Source organism: Vanessa tameamea, chromosome 2 (genome assembly GCF_037043105.1).
Source record: "Vanessa tameamea isolate UH-Manoa-2023 chromosome 2, ilVanTame1 primary haplotype, whole genome shotgun sequence".
NCBI lineage: Eukaryota > Metazoa > Arthropoda > Insecta > Lepidoptera > Nymphalidae > Vanessa > Vanessa tameamea.
In genome coordinates, this window is record NC_087310.1 from 12,618,416 (window position 1) to 12,643,957 (window position 25,542).

Below are 25,542 nucleotides of genomic sequence, written 5' to 3' on the forward strand. Positions count from 1 at the left end.
TTTTAAGTCATTGGTATTTAGGATTTTATATTAGTGGTTTTGTGTTCTGTGTGTGTGTGTACAATTTCGAAACAAAAACGAACCTGAAAGAACGAAAATGAAATATACTCAATACTAGAAAAATAATAAACTAGGAGGACATAAGATGGTATACAATACATTTTGCTCAACAATTGAACCACTTTAATAGTTAAACTAAATTGCTTGATTGGTAACCACTATGTTGCTCGTAAAAGTAATTTTTCAATTGAACTTTCTAAATAAAGTAACACAAAAAGTTTGACTAACAGTTTTAATACATATATTACGACTGTAAGTACAAATTGTTATTTAATAATAATGAATAACTTATTAGTAAGTAACTAAGAATAAAAAAGGTAAAGTAAGTATTCTCAAATCCAAAAAATACATAATAATAATATCCTTATTTTTGTCTGAAATAGCTTTTTTTAATGAATAATAAATAGGCTTATGCTTGATCTTAATCATACCTGTAAGTACAAATTAAGTCTGAAGGGACAAGTTACAATTCTTTGATGTTTTATTTTTATTTTTTCTTAACGATTCGACTACGATAGCTATGATAAAATTAACTTTATTTATAAAATGTCTACATGGTTTTAATTTCAGCCACCAAAACAATCGAAATTTAAACAATATAATTTTAAGACCACAACATTATAATGCTCAGGAAATATTTAATTATGAGCAGGCAACACACATGTTTAACATATTCAGGGAATATTATCGGCTTCTATTTTTAAAATTTATCAAAATAATAATGTATGAACTTTTCACGTGATACAGTTGAAAACTAGTTAATGCTAATGACTTCCGCAGCACATTACGAAATTTAGAATGCTGAATGCAAGACCTACTTCCAACGAAACTTCACATGCATTCATATCCATGCTACGAGTTTGTTATTATTGTTGTTTATTGTGAAACAAACTGGAAATGTTTAACTGTCTCATTTATGAAAACATTTCTTGTGATAAACATAAAAATTGACTACATAATATTATTTATTTCTCAAAAAATCTGAACATATGACGTGATCAGCGATTGAAGGAATGATTATGATGATTGAAGGGATGTTTACTGATATTACAAAACATTTTATGAAGATTTTATATAACAAGTCTTTAGTTTTGGGTTATTTGAAAATTCTTTTATTGTTCTGTTATTTATTCTAGACCCTAACCATATGAAGGCGTTAGTTTATATTAGAAACCTTTTTTCTTAGTTTATTTATAACTTGAGACGCTTGATGCAAACAAAAATGATAGGCTTTGCTCTGTGAACCCCAACAAAAAGGGATAGAATATTGATATTCATACCTAAAGTATTATATTTGTGTTTTTTCTGAACGAATGTTAGTGACGACTTGACAGTAACACGTGGCTTAAAATTCCTACCGATAGAAACGTTTTTCATCAACTGAAAAGTCCGAGATAAATTTTAAGCAAATTTAAAACTTGTAAAATATAGAAATGCAATCGTATTTTAGCCAAATACAAATATGGTCCCATAATCGATCCACGTGTGATCGATACAGTATTCGTCTACGTGTACGATTTTCGTATTATGTGTAGTAAGTTGCTCTGCACGTTGCACTAAAAAAGAATTAAACTAAGACAATCAACTGTAAACAATGTTATCACAGCCTATTCTTAAAATGAACATTGAGTACAGTATAGAAAAGGATCAGAGATGCCTATGAATAGCCATCATATGAGATGATAGAAGACACATCGATCAATTTATCAACAAAGGCTTCCCACCTTTCCGCACTCTATTATGTCTTGAAAAATATTATGTCTATAAGCACACACATATACGCGCAGAAAAATTAAGCGCTCATTTATAACCTGGTTGGTTATCATCTATATTTATATTAGTAGTAGTTTCTAGCCTGTAACAATTCATTAATGACCTGTTGCTGATTTCAGATTTGTTGATGCATTATTGGGGCATTTTATGGCTTTCACCCATATCTCTGATACATATCGATATATGCGTATTAAAATATCTATTCCAGCTCTAAAGCCACATTGTGTATCTCCGGAAATATTTTTCCTGGTCATGCCAGCCAAGATTCAGAAAGCCCAAACGACCCAATTCGATGCATAATGCACCACTTATAACGCTTACATTGATGCACACGTACATGACTGCTCAGCGAGCTTACAGTAGCTCGTGTACTCAGAGCATGGAGAGAAAGTCTTATTAGTCCAGAAGTGGCACATTTAGAAGAATTTTTAACTTTTTTATTTTTTTATATAATTCGTATAAAATAGAAAATTCCGTTTCTTTAACGTATCATCTATATGCTGATTTCAAGTTTTAAATAAAATTGCTAAATTAATATTCAAAATAATTGATAAGAGTGCATTTGAATAAACTTTGAATGAGGATTACAATGAACATTTTAGTTAAATTATTTAAAGCAATACGGGAAAAGGGAATAATTCACGTAAATTCAAGAGCGCTTTATATTCATAGAGCAATATACATGCTCGAAATATGTATAACTTTAGTGTCATACTTCTTTACAAAATATATCTGTCATAAAATTCACCAGAACATTCAAATCCTTTGTATACGATATATCTTTGTAAATCTTTGAGAATTACGCAAAGTTTGACAGCTTGAAATTGAGCAGGTGTAGTGAATAAGCTTTATATATATATATAAAGAAAAACAAATGATTTAAAATGTTGAAATGTGATCTGCGAGGTAAGTACATAAATATTACTATAAGTCTTTGCTTAAAATTGATCGTACATTTACTATACACGTGCGTTTAAAATAACGTTATAACGATAAATTATTTATGAATTTGAATACATTATTTTGATACGATAATGTATACGATTTTGACTACAGTCATGAAAATACACTTTTATTATAAGATTTTAACTCGGCTTTCTCATTATGTAATAGATTTTTTTTTTATTTATAAATTTACAGAGTTTTATTAATTGAAGTATGGTGAGTGTATAATTATATTATATTAATGAAAAAAAAAATTAATAAAAAAGAAGAACAATTCAGAGTCCTAGACGCAGCTGCAGCTATTATTCGCGAAGATATTAAAACTGTAGTGTTTGATAATTCTACCTACCCTCCACCAGGTCGCATGTTTAAGATTTAAATAATGAAATCCCAGAAACGTTAACATATTTTGTGGAACGAGTGATCTTAAAGAATAAACGATCAAATTTAGATCATTTAAAATTAATATGCACAAATCTTTGCCATAGTATCATAACTGCTGTTCGACCAAGGTCTTTTAAGTCAAAATTACAATTAGGCCTCGCAGTTTTTTTTATCGAAGGTTCGGATCTAAACGTCTTATAGAAATCTTTTCTTCTTTTGGTTTATGTGCGTCTTACAATGATACAATAATGTACGAGGCAGCAGCAGTTTTTCATCGTCCACCTCATGTCCTACCTCCAGAAAGTGGCACACTTATTCAATACGTAGCGAACAATGCTGATATTAATGTTAATACGCTAGATGGCAATAACACTACCTCATAGGTGGCGTGGAATGGCGTGTGCATATTATGACGATTACAACTTTAACAACTTTTTGAATCGTTATATCTCAGAAACAGTGGCTCGTATGAAAAAAAGTAGTTATTCCTTTTTTATAGATAATTGTATGACCTACAATTTTTGTCTGAGGTATTTTTATGATAAATCTTACCGTTTTGTTTAAAATCAAAAAAACTCATTTTTTCGACCTTTGACCTTGAATAATTTTTTTTCCAAACAGGGGAGGGATGGGGAACTTTCTAATTTTACTTATAATTAAATAATTTTAATTATATTTTGAACGATTTCACAGATTTTCAGCTTATTGGGAATTTATATAACTTCACTCTTATTTTTTGGTCTAATTTAATATGGCCGCTACAAAAGGGTGTATGGTGTCTACAGGCATATGTCTGTAGAGGGGATACACGTGCGTAAGCGCAGCCTGCACGTGTGCCCATCTGCCGCAAGTTCAGTGCACTTTGGAGATCCTTAAGATATTTTAGAATTTAGATAATGAAGTGTTAGACAAAGACGTTAAACGCTATAGATTATAAAATTTTAAGCTAATTTTGTTTTCAATTAATAATTTATTTAAATAGTTTTGCTCACTATTTGCTTGTGAACATAACTTTATAAATCTCGAAAATAGTAGTCATTTAATTTTATAATCTAATGAAATATATAAAGATTTTATAACATTTATTTAAGAATATAAACATATAACCACAAAGAATCTAAAATAAACAAATATAATGTTATTTAGCAGGAAAATATGAAGACCGACTCTTATTCCGTATTCACCATTTGATCAAACACATAGATATATTATTTTCATTAAAACGTACCCAAATAATTTACATACAGCATGTAATATTATTCCAAATAATAATGAATGTACAAAAAAATGTTATAATCACGTTGTGGGGTACATTTCTGACAGCTCTTTCTCAAATGGCTTTGTAACTAACGGAGCGAAAATTTCGACTCACTGGTGCATTGTAAGTTTCACGAAATTCAAAACTTATCTAGCATTCTCCACCGTATTTACCCGCAGGGACGTGTTTTATAATAGTTTGTACTCTTACCGTGAATGAGTTTTCATTTCTTAAATCTTGCTCTAGTTAATATCGTCAGAGTTAAAACTGTCGATAGGACCCTAGAGGGCATTAGCGAGCTTTTTCCATTTCTTCATAAGTTCTCTTTTTTGAGGTATCGATCGCTCTGTTGTTGAGCTATGTTAAATAATAACAATTTGAGGGCCGAGATGGTCCAGAGATGGGAACACGTGAATTTTAACCTATGATTGCGGTATCAAACCCAACAAACTATAGCAGACGAACCGTCATCTCACATTTTACCCCGACGAGTGAATTAAAAAAATTAGCCTTTGCCCTACAACACAAACTATTTCCATACAAAATCTCATCTAAATCGATTAAGCTGTTTACAGCGTTGGGTTCTTGGAACCCAACTTGGAAGCTGAATGGTACACCTTTAGGACACGTTAACTATCATTATTTTATTTTGTTTTTATTGTAGATTAAGTTAGTAGTTATAATTAATAATAAGTTAATATGTTTTTTATTTTTTTTATAATTGTGTCGTGTCCTAATGAACATTTCTTTCTTTCTTTATATGTGTGAAGGTACAGAGTTACTTTCGCCTTTATAAATTTCGCTTTCGGCGGTGAAGTGACTCATTGTGAGGATAGCAAGAGTCTTCCACATGTATATCTACCAACATAGAAGGTTTTTAGTCCACAAGTGGGATATTTAAAATATGTTTCTGTACTACACTACCTATATATTCACTGCACGTTGTCAGTTTTTAATTAGAAGATTAAATTTCAAACATCAAACTGCAGCTGTTACGTTTAGTTTTGAGAATACTACTTTTATTTGTTCAATGGAACTGCGAGTTGTGTTTATTTAGATTACTGACATAAAGTTAAAATTGTTGTTTCCAACTCTTGTTTTATTCATTTCACGGTTTTGCTCGCTAATTGAAAACTAACTCGAAGTTTTGAAATGCATATGTATATATAGTATAATGAAAGTTATATGTTTAAATTATTTCGTTTCTTAGTAAATGACAATGTACTGGTCAGTGCGTAGTTTAACAAAAAAGGTTGCATTATTAGTTTTTTTTTTTTAAGAAATTTTACAAGCATGTCAGAGAATGTCAACCTTGGCAACTTCTGTCCAGATTTATTGCGTAAATTTACACTATGACTCACATTTTAACACGGCAGGTAATTTTTTTTTTTCTCACAATAGGTGTAGCAGCTTTGACAAATGGAAAGAGCTTTTGTAAATGTAACTAACACAATGGTATGGAGCAGGTGTTCAGTAACAATGACGAGTAATGGTAGTGTCGTATTCCAAATTGTTTTTTTGGCGTGTCCATGTGAACCTTACGTCAAAAGCAATATATTCATGAAACAGGTATATGCATACTTAGAGTCCTAGATAATTTTCACACTTGGTCTAATATATCTTATCCTCCTCTCATGTGCCTATTGTTTTTTATAACTTCGCCAATATCTAAAAGGACGGCACATTCAACATCTAAGATGCTTAGACATGAATATGGAAACACTGTACAAACAAAGAGTTCCAACAAACATCAATATGCTCTATAAAAATATTTCTGTAAGCGAGTATCGCTAGTAGCAAATAGCACAGCCGACATCTAATTCGATAACAATTTAAATTATTTTAAATTTTAAATTTATTTTTATTTTATTCTAAGTAAAGCTCAAAGAAGCGGCTTTTTGCCTCAACAATAAACGGATCTCGCATTGCACAAGTCTGCTTCACTTGTATCTCGATAATCTATTAGTCATATATTATCTTTATTCGATATAATTAGTTTTGGTAAAACTAATTTATAAGTTAATTAATAAAGGCGAAAGTGGTTTTACGTTTCTGTGCGTATAAAAGCGTAAACGTGGGAAAGTGCGTACAGACATTGAGGAGTTTTTGGGCTCACTCCACCGTGCTGCTTCAATGCAACTCGGTGTATACACTTGTGACAATATTCTCCAACAAATACTGGTCTCTTAACGATATTTTGTCCATATCTTTAAGTACGAGATTATTTATAAAAACAGTTTAAATCAGTGTGGTAGGATGATTTATCCAATTTTGCCTTCATAGTACAAAGACATAAGCGAATGAATCACCTGGCCATAGGTCTGGCTTACTATTCAAGTAGAGTGGCTTTGTAAAACGTTATTCAATATATGGCCCTTATTTTACTTCAAAAATATTTTGCGTTGCTGTCGGTAACAATAGCAGGGTCTACCTACCTGCTCTGAACCATACTAAGACAATCCCAATAATTTCTTTATCAGCCCGACCTAGGGTTTGAACTTCGCCCCTCGAAGTCTACTGTCTTATAATACCTAGACAAATGAGGCAGTCAAGTTAGCATTTTAATATCAGCATTAAGGATATTTTTAATATTTATTTTCATCGGTAAATGGGTATTATTTATTTGAGTACATTAATATTTTATTACAGTTGTGCAATAAAGCTAAGCCACAATAAAACGAGAAAATGAAATTATATTAATATTACATATGTTAGTGACGATTCGTTTTGAAACTCAAAATTTAATGTTGACTAGTTATCGATACACAAAAACTAAGTTATTTGTGGCTCACACCTGGCTTCCGGCTATTTTTTTGACGACTGCGTGCAGATGCGGAGAATAGATTACTGTAAAATACTTTTGTTTCTTACTAACTTATATTCTTGACGTGTCGTCTGGGTGTAATTTTAATCAGTTTTCAAAATCACCTAAATATTGCAGGTTTCGAACGCGGAGCGGCTTAGTGTGTGTTATTATCGCCACAAAATATAATAATAACACAAAACACTCAGCTTTAAATTGAAGTATTAAGAAAGCTAGTTCGTTCTCTGCAAAGTCTTTCTACCTGTGTGAAATACATTAGAAGATTAGTCAGGAGAAACAGGTAGTGACGGTGGTTGGGTTACGACTTAATTGTGTATACTTTTACACTGTTAATGTTTATTAACTTAGCTATTAGAACGTTTTTGTTTGTACTCATTATGAAATTGTTTTAAATATTCGCTTGTGGAACATTAAATATTTATTTGAAATATTTAATTTTACGTGTCTTTTGGCATCATCATCATCAACAACTAAAGCTGTTAGCCTGTAGATGTTCCACTGCTGAGCTAAGGCTTCCTCTCCCTTCGAGGTGAAGTTTAGTTTAGGAATTGATACCTGTTGGATACACGTGAAGCTAAATTCATTGAATTGACTTCCTCACCTTTTTCCCCCAGTGCCGAGCAGATGAATTGTAAAAACAAATTAAACCCAATAAGATTCAGTGGTGCTGGAGTGGGTTTGAACCCGCAATCGTCGGTTAAGGAGCATATCGTGCCAACCGCTAGGCCATCTTTGACTTTTAGGCCAATCGGTTTATATGCTATTCGACTTGTTTCGATGTAAATACATAAAGATTTATTTCTACATTATTTTGTTATTATTGAATTGTACTATAAGGATGATTTAATATCACAAAAGCCGTCACGAAACTGAAATAAACTGTATACTAGAAGTATTTAAATTATATTTAAAATAACATGCAAATAGAAAATAATATTCAGTTTTAATTAATATATTACGTATGATTAATTCATTCATTCATTCTTTTTTAGCATAATATATTAGCGTATTTAATAAATATGTTATTATATATTATAAATAAAACATGATTATATATAAACAGACACGACAATAATGCACAGCATTCATTGTTTTTACGGTTTATACGAATCGTAAACGTTCTTGAAATAACAGACTTGTCCGTCCTTCTCGGCAGATCCGACATTCCGAACCGGTAACATAGCCAAGAATTATGGCGACGATTCAAATTTACCTGTTGTTATTCGATTAAACATATTTCATATAAATTATTAAAAGAAGAAAAAATTATGAGTATTGCTATTTTGATTTTGTAATCGTGAAATAAGTTGAACTCTGCCCAGTATCACAGTCTGACGCCTTTCACAAAACCAGTCCATTAGAGTAATAGCCAAGACTATATAAAACGTCTTTCTGTAAATCCTCCATGTATCAATATAAAATAAAATCGGGTATAAGCCGGTATTCATGATAACGCTAATACTTTTGAATGAAATAAAGAACGTTTGTAAAGTCGACCAGGTAACCGTACGAGTGCCCTTCCTTATTAGGGCAATCGGATCTCGAGGGATTTTCGTTTTCCTATCCGAGGACCGCTGTTTTCATATTCTTATCAGAGACGGGACTTCAGCCGAGTTACACGTGTGTATATCTTTTTTTTGTAGAAAACTTTCATTACCTACGTAAGATCAACAGCGTACATGATCTGAATCTGCTAAAATAAGTTCTGAACGTTGAATGAGTTGTAGAACTTATAGGTATAATACAGTGTGGATTGTTAGGTTTTTATATCAAAATATCAACCCGTAATAGAACAGGATATTGGAATCAGCACCCCATCCTTGTGAAGAGGGGAAGCCTTAGCCCAGCGGTGGGATAATTACAGGGCGTTACTTATATCTACAATAATATTATAAATGCGAAAGTTACTCTAATCTGTCTCTTTGTCTGTTTCACCGCCAAATCACTGAACCAAATTTTATGATATTTCTATTAAGAAAGCCAAAGGAGTCCTTCCTTTAGGCTACTTTTTTAGCCACTATGCCCAAAAACGCGAGAATAGCCACGGGCGCCCACTAGTTATCTATATATTCTGAGATTGCTGCCTCTTAGGTAAGATTCCTTAGCTTCACTTCCAATAACGTAACAAACGACATACAAAACTCTTGAAAGTATTACTAGTGGAGACATCAGTTTTTTTTTAATACATACTAAATAATATTATATCAATTTAACAGCTGGTTTTACAAAGTGATCGATTCAAGACATCGCTCTAGTACTATACTATAATATAAAAAGAAGTTTTCATTTCTGTAATATATCATAAACATTTTTTTTTTTTTGAAAAATAAAAGTTTAATAAAATGTATGTTTTATCAATCAAGGAGAACATCGTGACTAAACACGCACGTGTTTAGTGTACTCCATCAACCTGTTCCTCAAAAAGAAAACCCAGTAACCCAGCAGTGGGCTTTTAAAGGCTGTTACTTTATTTTTATATTAGACGACCGCTCTAATAATAATATTAAATAGATAATCTTATTCGAAAATAAATTGATATTATTGACTGAATATAATACCAAAATTTCAATTGTTAATTTGAATATGATTATCTTAATCTTGATTATCTTATAAACACGATAAAACAACCAACACATTAACGTCTCTAAATAGATGGTTCAAAAACAAAAAAAAAAAATCCATTATCGAAAATGTAATTTCGATGGAATTCATACCTTTGAAGCGAACATTAAATTATAGCGCCCTAAATATACCCAGCAGATGCACAAATATAACTGGTGTTACAACTCCTCGGAAACCTGTTCATATTGCATTTATTTTTTAAAAACATGTTACGGAGTTTATTCGCTTAAACAAAATTACTGTTTTAACTTGTACCCTGTAACTTTGCCCGTGTGCATTTTAAAATTATATTAATGTATATTTATAGGTTATTAATTAAAGATGTTTTTATTCATTTTCATTCATGATGATGTTAACTTTTACGACGAACACAAAAATTAAATTGTTTTATTTCTTCAGAACTATTTTATATAAGACATTTGTAATCTATTTGTTTGTTTGTTTGTATTTTTAAATTTAATGATAAAAGATGTGATAAATTTATCCTCTGCAACTTTTAAAACAATAATGTCTCGTACAAACACAACCGACATATTACCATATTTCTGTATTAAAATTTGTATATTTTACCTTTACGCCTTTAATTTCACTTTATTGGCTGTATATTAATATCTTTCAACGATATAGTAAACTTGGGCCATTATTATCTACATGAACAATATGTTACCAAATCGATTGATGTAAACCTATAAACCAATTTGGCAGTACCAAAAATATAGCTCTATCTCTTTTTCACGTATGAACTCGAAAAGGATAGCAAATTTTGTAGGTTTGTCAGATTGCGTTAATTAAGAGATTGTGATCAACTTTACTAACGGCATAAAAAACAAAACGTTGAAACTTCTCAAGGAATTTCTTAATTTTTGTAATTAAAAATAAAACGAGTGTTAGAAGCTGATACGATCAAAAACCCAAGGAAGCAACATCAAACTTGTAAGAGATTTAATATGTAGAATATCGTTGAGCTGTTGACGCTTAAATAATTGTAGGTGTATCAGATTTATGCAATTTCTTTTATCGAAATGACTGTCGTTTTTATTTTAACTATCAATAAATAAGTTAAATGCAACATGCTAGTGCAATGTATGTTTAATATTGAAATTATTTTCCAATTGAATGTGATCAGAATTTTGAATTTGAGTTTCATATATTATCAAACATTAAACTTTTTAATTTCACAAAGGAAGTACATCAATTCTTTTACATCATACGTCAGATAAAATTTTATACAAAATGTCAAATTGTACAAACACTTCAATCATCAAAACCAACATAATAATCTCGAGTAAACATGTCAAATTATTTGGACTCGTCGAATGTGTAACTAATATCGAAACATCAGACATGTTCAAACACGATTGTATCGATACTATCGGATCTTATCGATCGGAATCAGTATCCAGGTGATTGCATGTAAATAGCAAAGAAATCTAAAATTTTAGTTTCCAAATACGTTGCAAAGTCTAAAGGACTTTATGAACGGAATTTTTAAATTTTTGAATACTTACATGACTTTAAATCTATGAATGTTTCCATTTTCGAAAACATATCTAATTTGAAATTGTTACGTTTATATTTGTCGGCTAATCAAAATGTTAGCAGCATTTTTTTTTAAAAAAAGCATGTATTGTTTATAGTTAAACCTTGTTCACCGGCGAAGGTTATACTGTGAATGGAAAGTTATTGCGATCAACAGCGCCAATATACATATCTAAATGTCACTTTTGTACGTATTTAGCAAAAAGTATATTTTAATATAAGTAGTTTATAAAAACTGTCATCAGAAGAGTTGCGTTTATCCCAATCTTCTAATACAAATATTACTAATGGTTCGAGAATAAATAAGATAATTTAAGTAAATAATAACAGTCCATGATTTTGAACTTTGTCCAATGATTTGTCACGTTAACGAAATCGATCGAAAAACCCAACATGAATGTTAAAACATTTAAACAATATACGAGTTTTGCTTAGAAGCATCTTTATTTGTAAGTATAATAATATGTGTATTACACTGTGTTCCGGCTTGAAGAATAATTGAGCCAGTATAATGCAGGTACAAAATGTAAACCACTTAACCTCGGGTGGCTCTAATAAGCCCACATCTTATGTCGAATTAAAAATATATTCAATTCTATTTAAAAAAATCGGATTGTAAGGTAATGATGTAGCAATAAAACGCCCAAACTCATTCCACTTATACTGATTAAATTAAGTGTTGACTTTTCCAGGTTCCTGTCGTTTGAGCGGACGAAAATTTCCCGTCGTCACAAATTTAATTAGACCTTCAGCCTAAAATATTTTCATGTAAATCCACTTAATTAAAGTATTCGACTTCATCCTTTTTATATTTAGGATCATTAAACGTAATTGCCTTTTTTTAGACAAATTGAGTGTTTCTATTGATATAATTATATTTATAATTTGCGTTTAACTTAGCAACAATCTTATACTAAAAGTTACATTTTCCGTATATTACTTTTACCTAAATATAATTATATATAATTAATATTTTGCTAATTCGCTGATGGTTATTATTATGATTACGTAAGTATTTTCAATTAAAAATAATGTAATGTACATTACGGTAGTATACGCTACATTTTCTAAGTACCTACGTAAATATATGAATGTGTATGCACTTGCCATTTTATATTGAATATAACAAGGCTAAAAAGTTTGTTTGAAAGTGCTTTATCTCTAATCTAGAATTTAATTAAAAATACATTTCGTAAGATAGCACTTTTTTGTAACATATCATGGACAATTCAACGACCCACAGAACTGAAACAGTATATAGAGCGCTAGTAATGTATATTAAATTCCATTGAATCGATTCGTGTCTCTATAAAATCTTCTTTATTGAGTAAATGTAATGAGACGACGCTGATAATTGGCAGCCTTTATTACCGGTGCTATTCGGAAAATTGGAAGGAAGTATCGTTATTTCTAGTTACGAATGGAAAAACGATTCCAAATCAATTCTATACTGTAATGAACTTCCTTGAATTAAAACTCAGTCAACTCAGACGCATAGAAAACCCTCGGTTTTTTATGTGTTTGGTTTATGTATCCCTAAAGTTTGCTAGCTAGTGATAAAGTCTCGGAATAACTCCAAAATATTTTTTTGTTTATAATAATGAATTTCTTGCTCGGTGGCGAAGACAACCATCGCGAAGAAACCTGCATATAATAAAAAACATTCAACATAAGGTTACATTTGTATGTTTGTTTAAAAACTTTAAACAATTATTATGTTACCTTACCACTAAATTTTACACCATTTCCGCCTAATCAAATAAGCTGAAATTTATATTATTATTTATTTTATACTATACATAAAAGAACCATACATGCTTAAATGTATTAATACATAAAGTATGAATTTTAGCAAAATACAAATATATAATATATTTTTACAAATTATGGAAGATACTTGCAGCGTAGAAATACATACACATTCATATAATAATTATAATTAGTATAAAAAATATGGGTTTTACTCGAATATAGTAAATACTCAAAGAGCTATTTTAATTTCATCTCTGGAGTGTGTGTTGTTTCACGCAAAATAATAGAATCGTCGAGGGTGGTAGTGGGAAGAGCTCGCTGCTCGAAATTAGTTTGTTTACGTTAAATCCTCTCATTTGACTTTGAAATAAGCAATTGTTCTGATTAAATGTTTAAATATTTACCTAAAAAATCTCAATAGCCTCATGAATACACAACTTTAAGTAAGTTCATTTACAATTGTTTAAATGTATTAAAATTTAAAATTTTCTATTTATATTTTATAAAAATCAGTAAAAAGAACAGTCAATGTAAATTAATAAATTATTCTGCAATAACTGAAAATGTTATTCTCTACATTTCTATAATAGACCTAAGTGATAAACTATAAAAAAATGTCAGTATTTGCCCAAACTATAAAACCGACCATGATGTAGTTTTGTTAAACGCGTTGCCTCAGGTACCCACGGGGACACCTCTCGGAAACTATTATAATAAAATTCAACGACAACAAAAACTATTCACTATTTTTTTATTATAATTTAAAAAATCATAGTAAATTGTTTTTCTGAATTTATACCTCATTTTCATCAAAACCGTAAAAAAAAAGTACATTAAATATTTCAAATCAGAACCAACCAATGAGAAAGCAGACATTGGATTTTTCTGAATATGACGCTGAAAATTTCCACAGAGTTATTCCCGCCCTATTTAATGTAACCTAGTTTTATTCACATTAGCTGTATGTCCATTTATGTTATTATTACTCTTAATGAGTGCATGGACTTTTATGTAGCAGGCCTTCGGAGACTCTTTAAATTTGGTCCTTTTCAAAACATACTGAGTTTCAATATTTTACGAAGATGAAGACCGGAACTATATATGCGTAAGAACCAATTAAATATAAAACAATACTAAATAAATAACTTATATATATTTTTTTATCATGTTTTAGAGATAATTTAAAATATAAAATGGGTCTAGAAACATTAATTTGAGGATAATTATTCGTGTTCCATTAATATCTCAGCATCGCGTATCAGTAGATAGTAGCCCTGCTCCAATATCCTGATAAATTATTTGAGTGAAAAACTGCAATTTAAATGCCATTCGGCTATTTCCATCTGATCGATGATTTTTTTTATCAGATTGAATAATGGCCTTCTATTGAGTTATCTTTAATTAAATCCGTTTCAAACAAAAACATTTCGCTGTCAAACGTTTTTACTACGGTTTTGAAACTTAAATACTTATATTATAATATTGAACGAGTACATTAATGTAAAATGTACAAGTACATATAAACTTTGTACTTTTAAATACATATTATAATTATAAAAATCTTTGTAAATTTGCTTTGAAAATTGAATTGGTATCTACTTATTATGTTGATTAAATACAACTATATACTTTTTGTATAGAACAGCTTGTTTAATTATTTTATAAATAAATATATAATAATAAAATATTAACCTTTTTTATTCAGTCTACATAGTTTTCAACACTTACCCGTATATAGCAGCAGAGCCGGCTATGGCGCCTCCACACTGCGCAGCCACGTACAGCGCCGTCCGTAGCGGCGATACTCGGCGTCGTACGCACAGTGCTACGGAGACCGCAGGGTTCACATGAGCGCCTAAACCAAAACAAACAAAAAAAAAAAACAATTTTAGAGATTTTTATGGCTCTGTCACGCGAACCTTTAAGATATATTGTATCTTATGCATATATTTAAAAAAATCTAATTAAAATGTTGCTAATAATAAAATTATAGTTAACAATTTTTTTAAATGTCTGAACAACGTAGTACGTAGGTCTGGTGTTATAATAATATACTATATAACAAAATATGTTTTTTCTTCTCCAAATGTAAAATGTGTAAAAACGAATGTACTCTCAAATGAGAACACACTATAGTATATATACCCATAACAGTTTTTCTCGGTATTACTATAGATGCTAAGTCACAATGGAACCCCACATTAATGGATTGGCGAGTATACTCAGCTCGGAAGCATTCGCGGTAAAAAAATAAGAATATTAAGTCATGTGGATACGGCTTACCTTGTATTTTAGTTATTTTTTAAGTAATGTCCTATGGTATTCTAATTTGAAGTACTCATTGGACCTGATATCAATCTTTATCTTGCAGAAGACAGCTATTAACTTGTTGTTATTTGCTAATGTTTTTTTATACAAAAATTAATGTTTCCCTCGATTCTCATAAGATAATGTATTTTGGTAAAACATAACAATATTGCCTATAATTTGAGACCTTCATACTAATAATACAAGAAACAGTTAACAACTCACTAGCTCTTGACCCTAAATACACGCGGTTAGTATTTCGAATGAAAATGTACTAGTTTTAAATCAGAATCCCAAAAAAACGATTTAAAATAATCATTTAGGAAGTCCAAATGTAAATTTAAGAAACGAAATAAATATTAATAAATATTATAATAATATTAATCGTAAGTGCGTTATTAAAAAAAAGTCTCACTGAGGTTCTTTCGTCGGTTCTTATCTGGTCTGAGATATTTCTTTCCAAAACGTCCGCTTTTTTGACAAGCAATTAGCGAACGTAATTAAATAAAAGATAATTAAAACGAAAACATATTGAAATATTATTTTTATGTGCAACTTGACCTAAATGTCATTAAAATCTAATTTAAATAGTATTTTTATGTAAACTTTAAAAATAGACGTGATAAAATTTTCATACGACTAAAGGCAAAACTGAAATAGACCATCCAGCTGCAACTGTATGTACGCTTTTATCAAAAGCTTAACCGCTAAGTCCAGAGTCATTTGCATAACTGTTTGAGGTTAAACGTATAAATTAAAGGAAGATATAAATTTTTATAAGCGCAATCGTGAGCTACATCAACAGACATAATAAAATTTAATAAACTCGCATACATATTTTATCAATTTGTTATTTCATTAAGGTATGTCTGTTGTGTATTTTTTTAAAGTTTTTAATGGAATTATCGATACATCATAACTAAAACAGTACGCGATGATAATTATTTGGTATAAAAAAATAATTAAAAATATAATTACATAAATAAATAAAAACAATATATAATTAATATTAAATGAAATATTGGACAACATCACATACATCACTCCGATCCCAATGTAAATAGCTAAAGAACTTGTGTTATGGATAATCAGAAGTAACGTCGATACCACAAACACCCAGACGCAAGAAAATATAGAAAACTAATGAAATATATAAAAATATAATCAATAACATCACAACCCTGCAAAACAGAACAATAGCAAATTTTACTATAATATCATTATTATATTTATAAATAATATAAATTAATAGAGTTCGAGTTTATATCGTTGTATTCAAAAAACAAACTGAAAACAAAAGTAAAGTCATGCCTCGGGGACATAAAAATTGCAAATTCTCCATACTGCAGTGCGATAAAACATAAAGCAAAATTACCACACACAAAAACCAATCTCGTGGGATACAAAGAGAACGCTCAACTACGAATGCATAATGTTTACAATTCAGATGTAAAAAATATACATATCCGTGTTATTGTTTCATGTATCGGTTATGGAGAAGGCTGTTTTAAGCTTAAAAATTAATTGCCCCGATATAATTATAATTTTGCCCGAAAAGTTTATGCTTGGCTGAGACATTGATGTTGTTTTACCATTTCCGTCAAGTCTGGACAAGGCCTTACCAGAAATAATAGGTATAGAGTATTCTAATTGTGTACTATCATCACATATGACTACAAGATTGTAGCTTATAATAGTTTCCAAAAACTCAACTAAATTCGTAAATAGATGGAAAAGTGCAAGCAGAACAAAAATAAATGGATATTGTTAAGTGAAACTGAATATTTTTATTACGCTACGATTTCCTGCCCACATTGAATTGTAAGGGGAGCGTTTATCGTTTATCTAATGTCTATCTAAAATTACATTGCATAAAAGGTCGTATGTATAATTAGACGTACCGTTGTTTCATTAACATCATTTATATATTTTTAGCTCTACGTTAGAATAACGAAAAATTATCTTAACCTGATAACTGTTAAAACTATAAATTTCGATTAGATACAGTCGACGTTTCTATATTTTAAATTTAAACATTTTTACATACGATTTTCTAGCAGTACTATTTTTTTCGATGTAATTCTAGTGAAAGTACTTCTAATGCAGCTTATTGAGAAATGGGCAATTATACGAGTACATTGTATCACCAGGTGAACCTTCTAAATTACAAAAGAAATACATCCCAAGTCAAAGTTTTATGATTTTTAATAACAGAGAATATTTAAGCAATATAAATGAATGATATAACCCTAACTCTGGATAAATAAAAGTTACTCTTGTATTGTGTTGAATAAGTTTAACAGACGTGAATAAAATAGCTCAACCCGCCACTTTTCAAGACGGATTTTAACTCTGACATGTTGTATTAATACTTCTTATTTCCATTGTTACAAACCATTAGTCACTAGCTTACGAGTACACCACGATGTACGAAGGAGATTTAATAGAAAGGTGACCTTCACAAATATACGACATGTTTCTCATCGATTTTTATTAATATTATTCATTATTCAATTTAGGTAGAATTGTTTGAATGAATGAATGAATTTTTGTGATATGAAATGAAATGAAATTAATTTTTACATGATACGGGAACGAAATAATCACCTTCACAATCTCAAAAATATAATATTATAAAATTTATAGTACACCAAATCATCGATTACTTATTCTCTAGTCGGTCTCAGGTCTGAAATATTTCTCTCACATAGATGAAAGATTTCGGCTTTGTACATATATTCAAAATTAAGAGTCGCTTCATCTATACTCTATACTAATATATAAAGCGGAAGAGTTTGTTTGTTTGTTTGTTTAAACGCGCTAATCTCAGGAACTACTGGTCCGATTTGAAAAATTCTTTTTTTGTTGAATAGTCCATTTATAGAGGAAGGCTTTAGGCTATATAACATTACGCTGCGATCAATAGGAGCGCAGCGACAGTGAGAAATGTTGCAAAAACGGGGAAAATTATTCACATTTATGGACTTTCGATGCGTGCGCAGCATAAACGTTTTAAGTTACTCAAAAAATGTGTATAAAAGATATATTCCTCTTTTAATAATAAAAAAAAGTCCGTGACACTATATGTCTATTTGTTAAGAGTGTGCTAGCAGGCGGGGCGCGGCGGCGGATGAGGGGGAGGCGGGTCAGCCCCGCCGCCGCGCTCGCCACTCTCACCCGCGGTGTAGTTCTGCGAAGTAGCAATGCACATAACGACTTAAAAAAATTAACATTCTTAATAGTTAAATTATTTATCAAAATTAGGTTTTGTTATCAGCTTATTTGCTCATTATTTTTTATCGTTTAAAATCGATTACATTTAAATCATAATCTGCTGTAGTTTTAACTTACGATATAAGATAAAATTTCAATGAACATTCCTTCGTACTTTGCAAGTAAACAATTCAAACGTTTCACAGTATAAATAAGGTATAAAAATTACATTACACACGTAAAAAAGTTCAAAATGGCGAGCGATACTTTCACCGATGCAGATTAATCATCACTGAGAAAATAAATTATGCAAATAAGCAAATAGGTGAATATCGTTTAAAATGACTACACAAATAAATTAGTAGTTCAATATTTCAAGTAATTTCTATTACGTTCAAGCATATTCAACACGGTTGTACTATAATCACCTTATGAAATAATAACACCAAAGGAGAAACAATCTAAACTTCTTATTGTTCGGTTTGTTTATCTTATTACGCTTAAGTTAATATTATTTGTTTTCAACCGTCTTCAAAAAGGAGGAGGTTATCAATTCGTCTGTATTGTTTTTTTTTTATATGTTTGTTACCTCATAACTTTTCACTGGATTTTGATATTTTTTTTTTGTTTGAAAGGTAGTGCTTCCCGTGGGGCCCCATTTTAATTTTATCCTGTTACGATGATGGTATCCCTATAAAAACGATATAAGTCTTAAATGTGCATTATGTATGTGCGCGATAAATAGGTGAATAACTCAAAATTGTGCCAACCAATTTTAATGATTCTTTTTTTATTATAAAGGATATACTTCAAGGGTACTATGGTGAAAGTTTGGTAAGGTTCTGAGCATAGGATCCTTGACAAAGTAACGGTACGGAAGGGAACGGAACAATTCTAAGGAGCACGTTAGCGATACTCGGCCGAATCTTTTAGAAACAAAAATTTTGACAAAAAAAAAATCGACTTCAAAAGAGAAAAAAAGTAATATGCTCTAAAAAGTAAAAAATAATTGCTTATTATTCTACAACTTAATAATCAAGTAACTTATTCTACTTACCAATATGTAGGTACGTTCTGTGTTTCCACGCAAGGAGATAAGTATGTACCTACCCACTTTAAATCTAACTTAACACAAACCTATGAATAACAAACAATGATCACAATATTTTTTAGATTTATACTATGTAAAATGAAATTAAAAATATTTAGACTATTTAAAAGTCAGCAAAGTTATTACGATAATATATTATAGTTAAAATTATTGTTATTTTTGGAGGCGGTGTCAGCCAAGGTAGGTTTGTAAATATATGATATACTCCAAATTTGTAAATCTGGTCTATCGATAAATACACTTCTTCTTGATGTTTTTTTAAACCCTATACGTACATAGTGGTCCTATATAATGACAGAAAATTGGAATCAAAATTGAGTGTTTAAGCAAACATGTCTACCGTCAGGTATTACAATTCATGAACTTTTCTCCTAATCCAAGACAAAGAAAAGTCATTCAGATTTACTATTACATTTCCTGTTGAACGTTTTGTTTGTTTTGGCAGAGTATGAATTTTGTTTGTGATTTATTTATTTACAATTGACTTTTTCTTTTGTCTTACATCCAGATGTCGATACACAAGCATCGAATAACATAAAATAAAACATAATCAGCCTGTAAATTTCCCACTGCTGGGCTAAGGCCTCCTCTCCCGTTTGAGGAGAAGGTATGGAGCATATTCCACCACGCTGCTCCAATGCGGGTTGCTGGAATACACATGTGGCAGAATTTCGTTGAAATTAGACACATGCAGGTTTCCTCACGATGTTTTCCTTCACCGCCAAGCACGAGATGAATTATAAACACAAATTAAGCACATGAAAATTCAGTGGTGCCTGCCTGGGTTTGAACCCGAAATCATCGGTTAAGATGCACGCGTTCTAACCACTGGGCCATCTCGAATTGTTAACAAAAAAATATTCGCAATCGTACACTATTGTACAATATTTCTTTTATGTTTAAGAAAAGGGTTGTCATAATCGACCGTATAACAATAAGCAATAAAAACACAGATGTTGGTAATTTATTTAGACAAACTTTACCGGTAATTTTAAGAGGAACTAGAGCAGACATTGTAAGGTCTTGCCTTAAAAGTTCACCGTTATGGAAATTTGTCCATACCTTAAAACTATCTACGAATATGAGAGCACATTTGGGGGGAGGAAGTACAAATTTTCCTTCAAAGTTACTTTTAATAGGAGATGGAAAAGTACCTCATTCTGAAAATAAAATTGAAATTGATCGCGATTTAGGAGAAAAAGTGACTAGCATAGAGGATTTAATATCAAAAGTTTACCCTAATATCGTCGAAATAGAAAATAAAGATTACCAATGGATGTGTCAAAGGGCAATATTGGCGGCGAGAAATAGTAGCGTTGACGAAATTAACGACCTAATTTTAACCAAACTTCCAGGCGATATAACTACCTACCCATCTATTGATAATGTAATGGATCAAGAAGATGCTGTCCATTACCCACAAGAGTTTCTCAATTCTTTAAACCCGAGCGGCCTTCCACCACATTCCCTGAAGTTAAAAATAGGTGCTGCGATAATTTTACTCAGAAATCTTAAACCACCAAATTTATGTAACGGGACCCGCCTTCAAGTAAAATTCCTTCGCAATAACGTGATCGTTGCAACAGTTTTGACTGGTCCGGCAGTTGGTCAAACAGTGCTTATACCTCGCATCCCAATGATTCCAAATGATTTACCTTTTAATTTTAAAAGAATTCAATTTCCCGTTAAGTTATCTTTTGCCGTAACCATTAATAAATCACAGGGCCAAACATTTAAACACGTAGGAATCGATTTACGTCAAGACTGCTTTTCACACGGCCAACTATATATCGCGTTGTCAAGATCGGGTTGCGGGCAAAATCAGTATGTTCTTCTACCACAAGAAAATAAAACTAAAAATATAATCTACGCTGAAGTACTGTAAAACATATTATTAAATCTTATTGACGATTATAATAACAAAAACCAACGTGAGCAATCAAACGATAATCATGATAGTGTTTCCGACAACTACGCGAACGAAGTCGCGGGCACAGCTAGTAAATTATAACAGCAAAAGTACATTAAAATAGTTCTCAAATAGCGCATACCTTTCTATACAGAATTCGTTTCAATTTAATTTTCTGTTATGTAAGTCTGGAACTGTACTAAAATCACAAAGATATTCAAGATCATTTTAAAATTATTATTCAAGTAGCTTTTAACTTTCTGTAGGTACTGAGACAGACGTAATAACTTGTAAGTAGGTACTCGGTTGAAGACACAGCACCGGCAACGTGCTCAATATATTTAAGACAAACTACGCCCTACCTAACCTAACCTACCCCGCAGTGCGACTTCTCAATATATTACCGCCTTACATATCATTGTTGATTAGTTAAAAAATGCTGACTACTCATATTATAACTCAAAAGGCAGATGTAGCACGCTACATGGATACTAACACGAGTTTATATATATATTATTATATTTGTACTTATAAATACGTATGGATACATTAATCAACATTCAAATATAGATTGTATAAAGAACCAAGCACAAAATTAATTCCAATTTTACGTACAAATAAATCTTAATTAAATATTCAAAATAATATAAACAGGCAGATTATGTCCGGAAAACGTTAGGATTAAATTTAATTACAAAATTGGCTCTACGCGTCCCACATACATATAATTTCAGTTATTAAATTATATTATACATTTTCAATTATTAAATTTCGCTAGGTACGTAGCTATAAATACGTTAAAAGTTATAAATAAGAGCCCAAATGTCCTAGAACTGTAACAATTTCCTCTCTTCATGCTGATCCAGTGCTGATAGGGGGATACACGTACGGCAATATATTATCTGACACATGCAGGTTTCCTCACGTCATTTGAAACAAACTCAAATTAAGCACATGAAAAATCAGAGGTAATTGTTAAGATTTCTCGAGATTTTTAGTTAAAGTTACAGACAGTAGTGTGAATATTATTATTTAATTTAATATTCTTATACTTGTAGCAATTTTAATTACATTTATGGAAAGAAAAAGTTTATTTCTTAACTTTTGATTAAATTCTGTTTCGCTTCTTACCCATGGGTGTTGTACCAAAGAGTTTTTAAAACAGGGTTTCATATTAAAAACTGTCGTGAAACTTCTTATTCCGAAGAGGATTTATAAAACTTAATTTATTCTTTTCTTTTACCTACATTCATACGTTTATTCTCGAAACGATTTTAATTTTGAAAATGTTATCTAGAGTTACTAATAGAAATCTATTTTTGCTCAAATTTAATAAATTTCACTTAAGGGATATGGAATGTAATCAAAATGATTTCACGATAAAATTAAAATCTAATATTTTTTTTTATTCATATATTGTAAAAATATTAACATAATTATCTGGCACATGGACTTTACTATACGACGATAATCTGTGCTTAAAATAGGGAAGTGGACATTAGTGAAAAATTAAATTTAGGGCGACGTCGACGACCGCGATATATTATTTTTATTTCAAGATTTATTGCTGCCAACTCGCTTGCATTATTGAGAATTAAGCTCGATTGTAAAGACGCGAGCGTCCGGACACGCGTCATTGTCCACGTGACATAATTTAAAATGTTATTGTTGCCGCTATCCATGACCGCTATTATAAAATTATGATGAGCGATTAAAGGGTGAAGGGCGTACACGTGTGGACATGATATAAAGTGTTTGTATTGAATTAATTTAACATACATTAACATTATCACGGATGAAGTGCGTATTATCTTACTTTCATCATAAATACGGAATTTTATTTGTTTTCATATTACTTAATCGAAAATCGAACACGATCGGAACGACTCGGCTGGACACATTTCAATAAGACAAACAGGTTTTACCTTTGGAATAAATTTACTTTTTGTAATTATATTAATTGATTATTTATGTCTAGATAAACTGTCAAAACTGAGAACGTGTCGAAAAAAATAGTGGCCACTTAGTACAGGCACACTAGCATAATAGAACGAAGTTTTGCGAGTGTCAAACGAAGCTTTTGACGGCCCGGGATCGATCCCCGGCCGAGTTGATGTAGAAAAAATTCATTAGTTTCGATGTTGTCTCGGGTCTGGGTGTTTGTGGTACCGTCGTTACTTCTGATTTTCCATAACACAAGTGCTTCAGTTACTTACATTGGAATCAGAGTAATGTATGTGAGTGATGTATGAGTGTCCAATATTTATTTATTTATATTTATTATAAATATTAATATAATATTAAAAAATACCAAAGTTTCAACGCAACTAAGATAATTAAGTTGGCACGTTTTTTTTTATTTTTGTAGTAGGTCACTCTATAACGTTACAATTTCTGGAAACATCATTGTAGTTCTTTTTTTTAATATAGTCCTTTAGGTTACGTAATAATAATAAACTGATAGAATAAATTATATTTCAATTATATATCAAGTTGAACTAATAGCGAGATGTTTGTTATTAAATTTAATTATACCTTTATAACATTGAAATAAACTCTCGCTTAGATGGAAGATCTCATGAGTAAGGTTAAGATATCGTCGGAATAAAAAAAGGTTAAATTAATGACGAACATCTGCTTGTAACTGTAACAAAAGAGAACTGACTAACATATTATGACTATACATAATACGGCCAGGTTTTATACATTACATATTAAGTTTTCTATAAATGTAAAAAGGTTTTTTTTTTAAATTATATTATCAATGTAATAAGACATGAATAAAGTCAATATAATACTGGAAATAATATTGAACTCTTCAATGTTTTAGATAATAATAGTCTCAAGAGAACGTAAATATTACATCGAATATTATATTGTATTATAGTTAAACAATAATGTTGGGCAAAGATAACGATGGCTATAATCAGCAGGTAGTGCGCACGTTTGCGGTTTATAGTTCGGGTGTAACCTCGCCTTAAATAAAATTATAACAATTGAAAACTACTATTTTTTGTACACAAAAGATTTTTGTGTAGACTTGTATAGCATTTACCGTAAGCATTAACAATTTATTTGAATGGATATATAAATTTGTTAAATTTAATAAATATTGCAATAATATGATAAAATGAACCTTACCAGATATGTGAGCAAAGCATAAAGTTAGTGTGGCTATAGCACAACCGGAAGCGAGTGCAGTGGCGAGAAGCACAGCTGAGGCGGACGCGCCAACTCCCGCTCCGCCCGCCGCTCCACACACTATAAAAACATAGAGGAAGGACGCCGCACACTCTGCCACTACAGCCTTCCATAACGAGAGTGTCCGCACTTCAAGCCTAGCCGGCACTCTACCGGCCAACACATTATCACTGTTCGAATTCGCATCCTTTCTTAGGCACTCTAACTTTTCGAATAAAGTAACTATATGCTGTTCCAAATTGTTATCATCTATATTGAACGTTTGTTCGCCCATTTTTATAAAATTTAATATTTAATCAATCAATGTTTCGACATAACATCGACTGTACAATAAAGTATTGACTTAACATTTACGTATTTCGCGCGCTAGATCGTATTGAACGAACACCCACGCACTACAGAGAACCGGCTCGGAGTGGTTCGTCGCGGCAAGTGAATGAGCGAAGACTGAATGGAGCGGGGGCACATGTTCGGCGGCCGCCACTTGTTACGCCCCCGCCCCGGGACGTGCATTTCAGCGAGGGTGTAATAAAATCACCAACTTGCCGCTCCACTATTACAATTGCCTTTAATTATATATGCTATTATCGTAACGTAATTTTTATCTTTTATAATTATTACATTGACCTATTTTAAAACACCAA

At 31.0% G+C, this 25,542-nt stretch overlaps 1 protein-coding gene across 2 annotated transcripts in view; it reads right to left on the minus strand.

Annotated features, from left to right (window-relative positions):
• Nucleotides 1-25,330, minus strand: part of LOC113402147 (neurogenic protein big brain) — a 70,935-nt gene extending 45,605 nt beyond the window's left edge. For both annotated transcript variants that reach the window (XM_064220716.1, XM_064220720.1), the window contains exons 1-2: nucleotides 24,839-25,330; nucleotides 14,886-15,012 (exon numbers count right to left, since the gene is read on the minus strand). In XM_064220716.1, coding sequence (XP_064076786.1) covers nucleotides 14,886-15,012; nucleotides 24,839-25,172 — 461 coding nt within the window. In that variant the 5' untranslated portion in view covers nucleotides 25,173-25,330. The remainder of the gene's footprint in view (nucleotides 1-14,885; nucleotides 15,013-24,838) is intronic.
• Nucleotides 25,331-25,542: the final 212 nt, after the last annotated feature.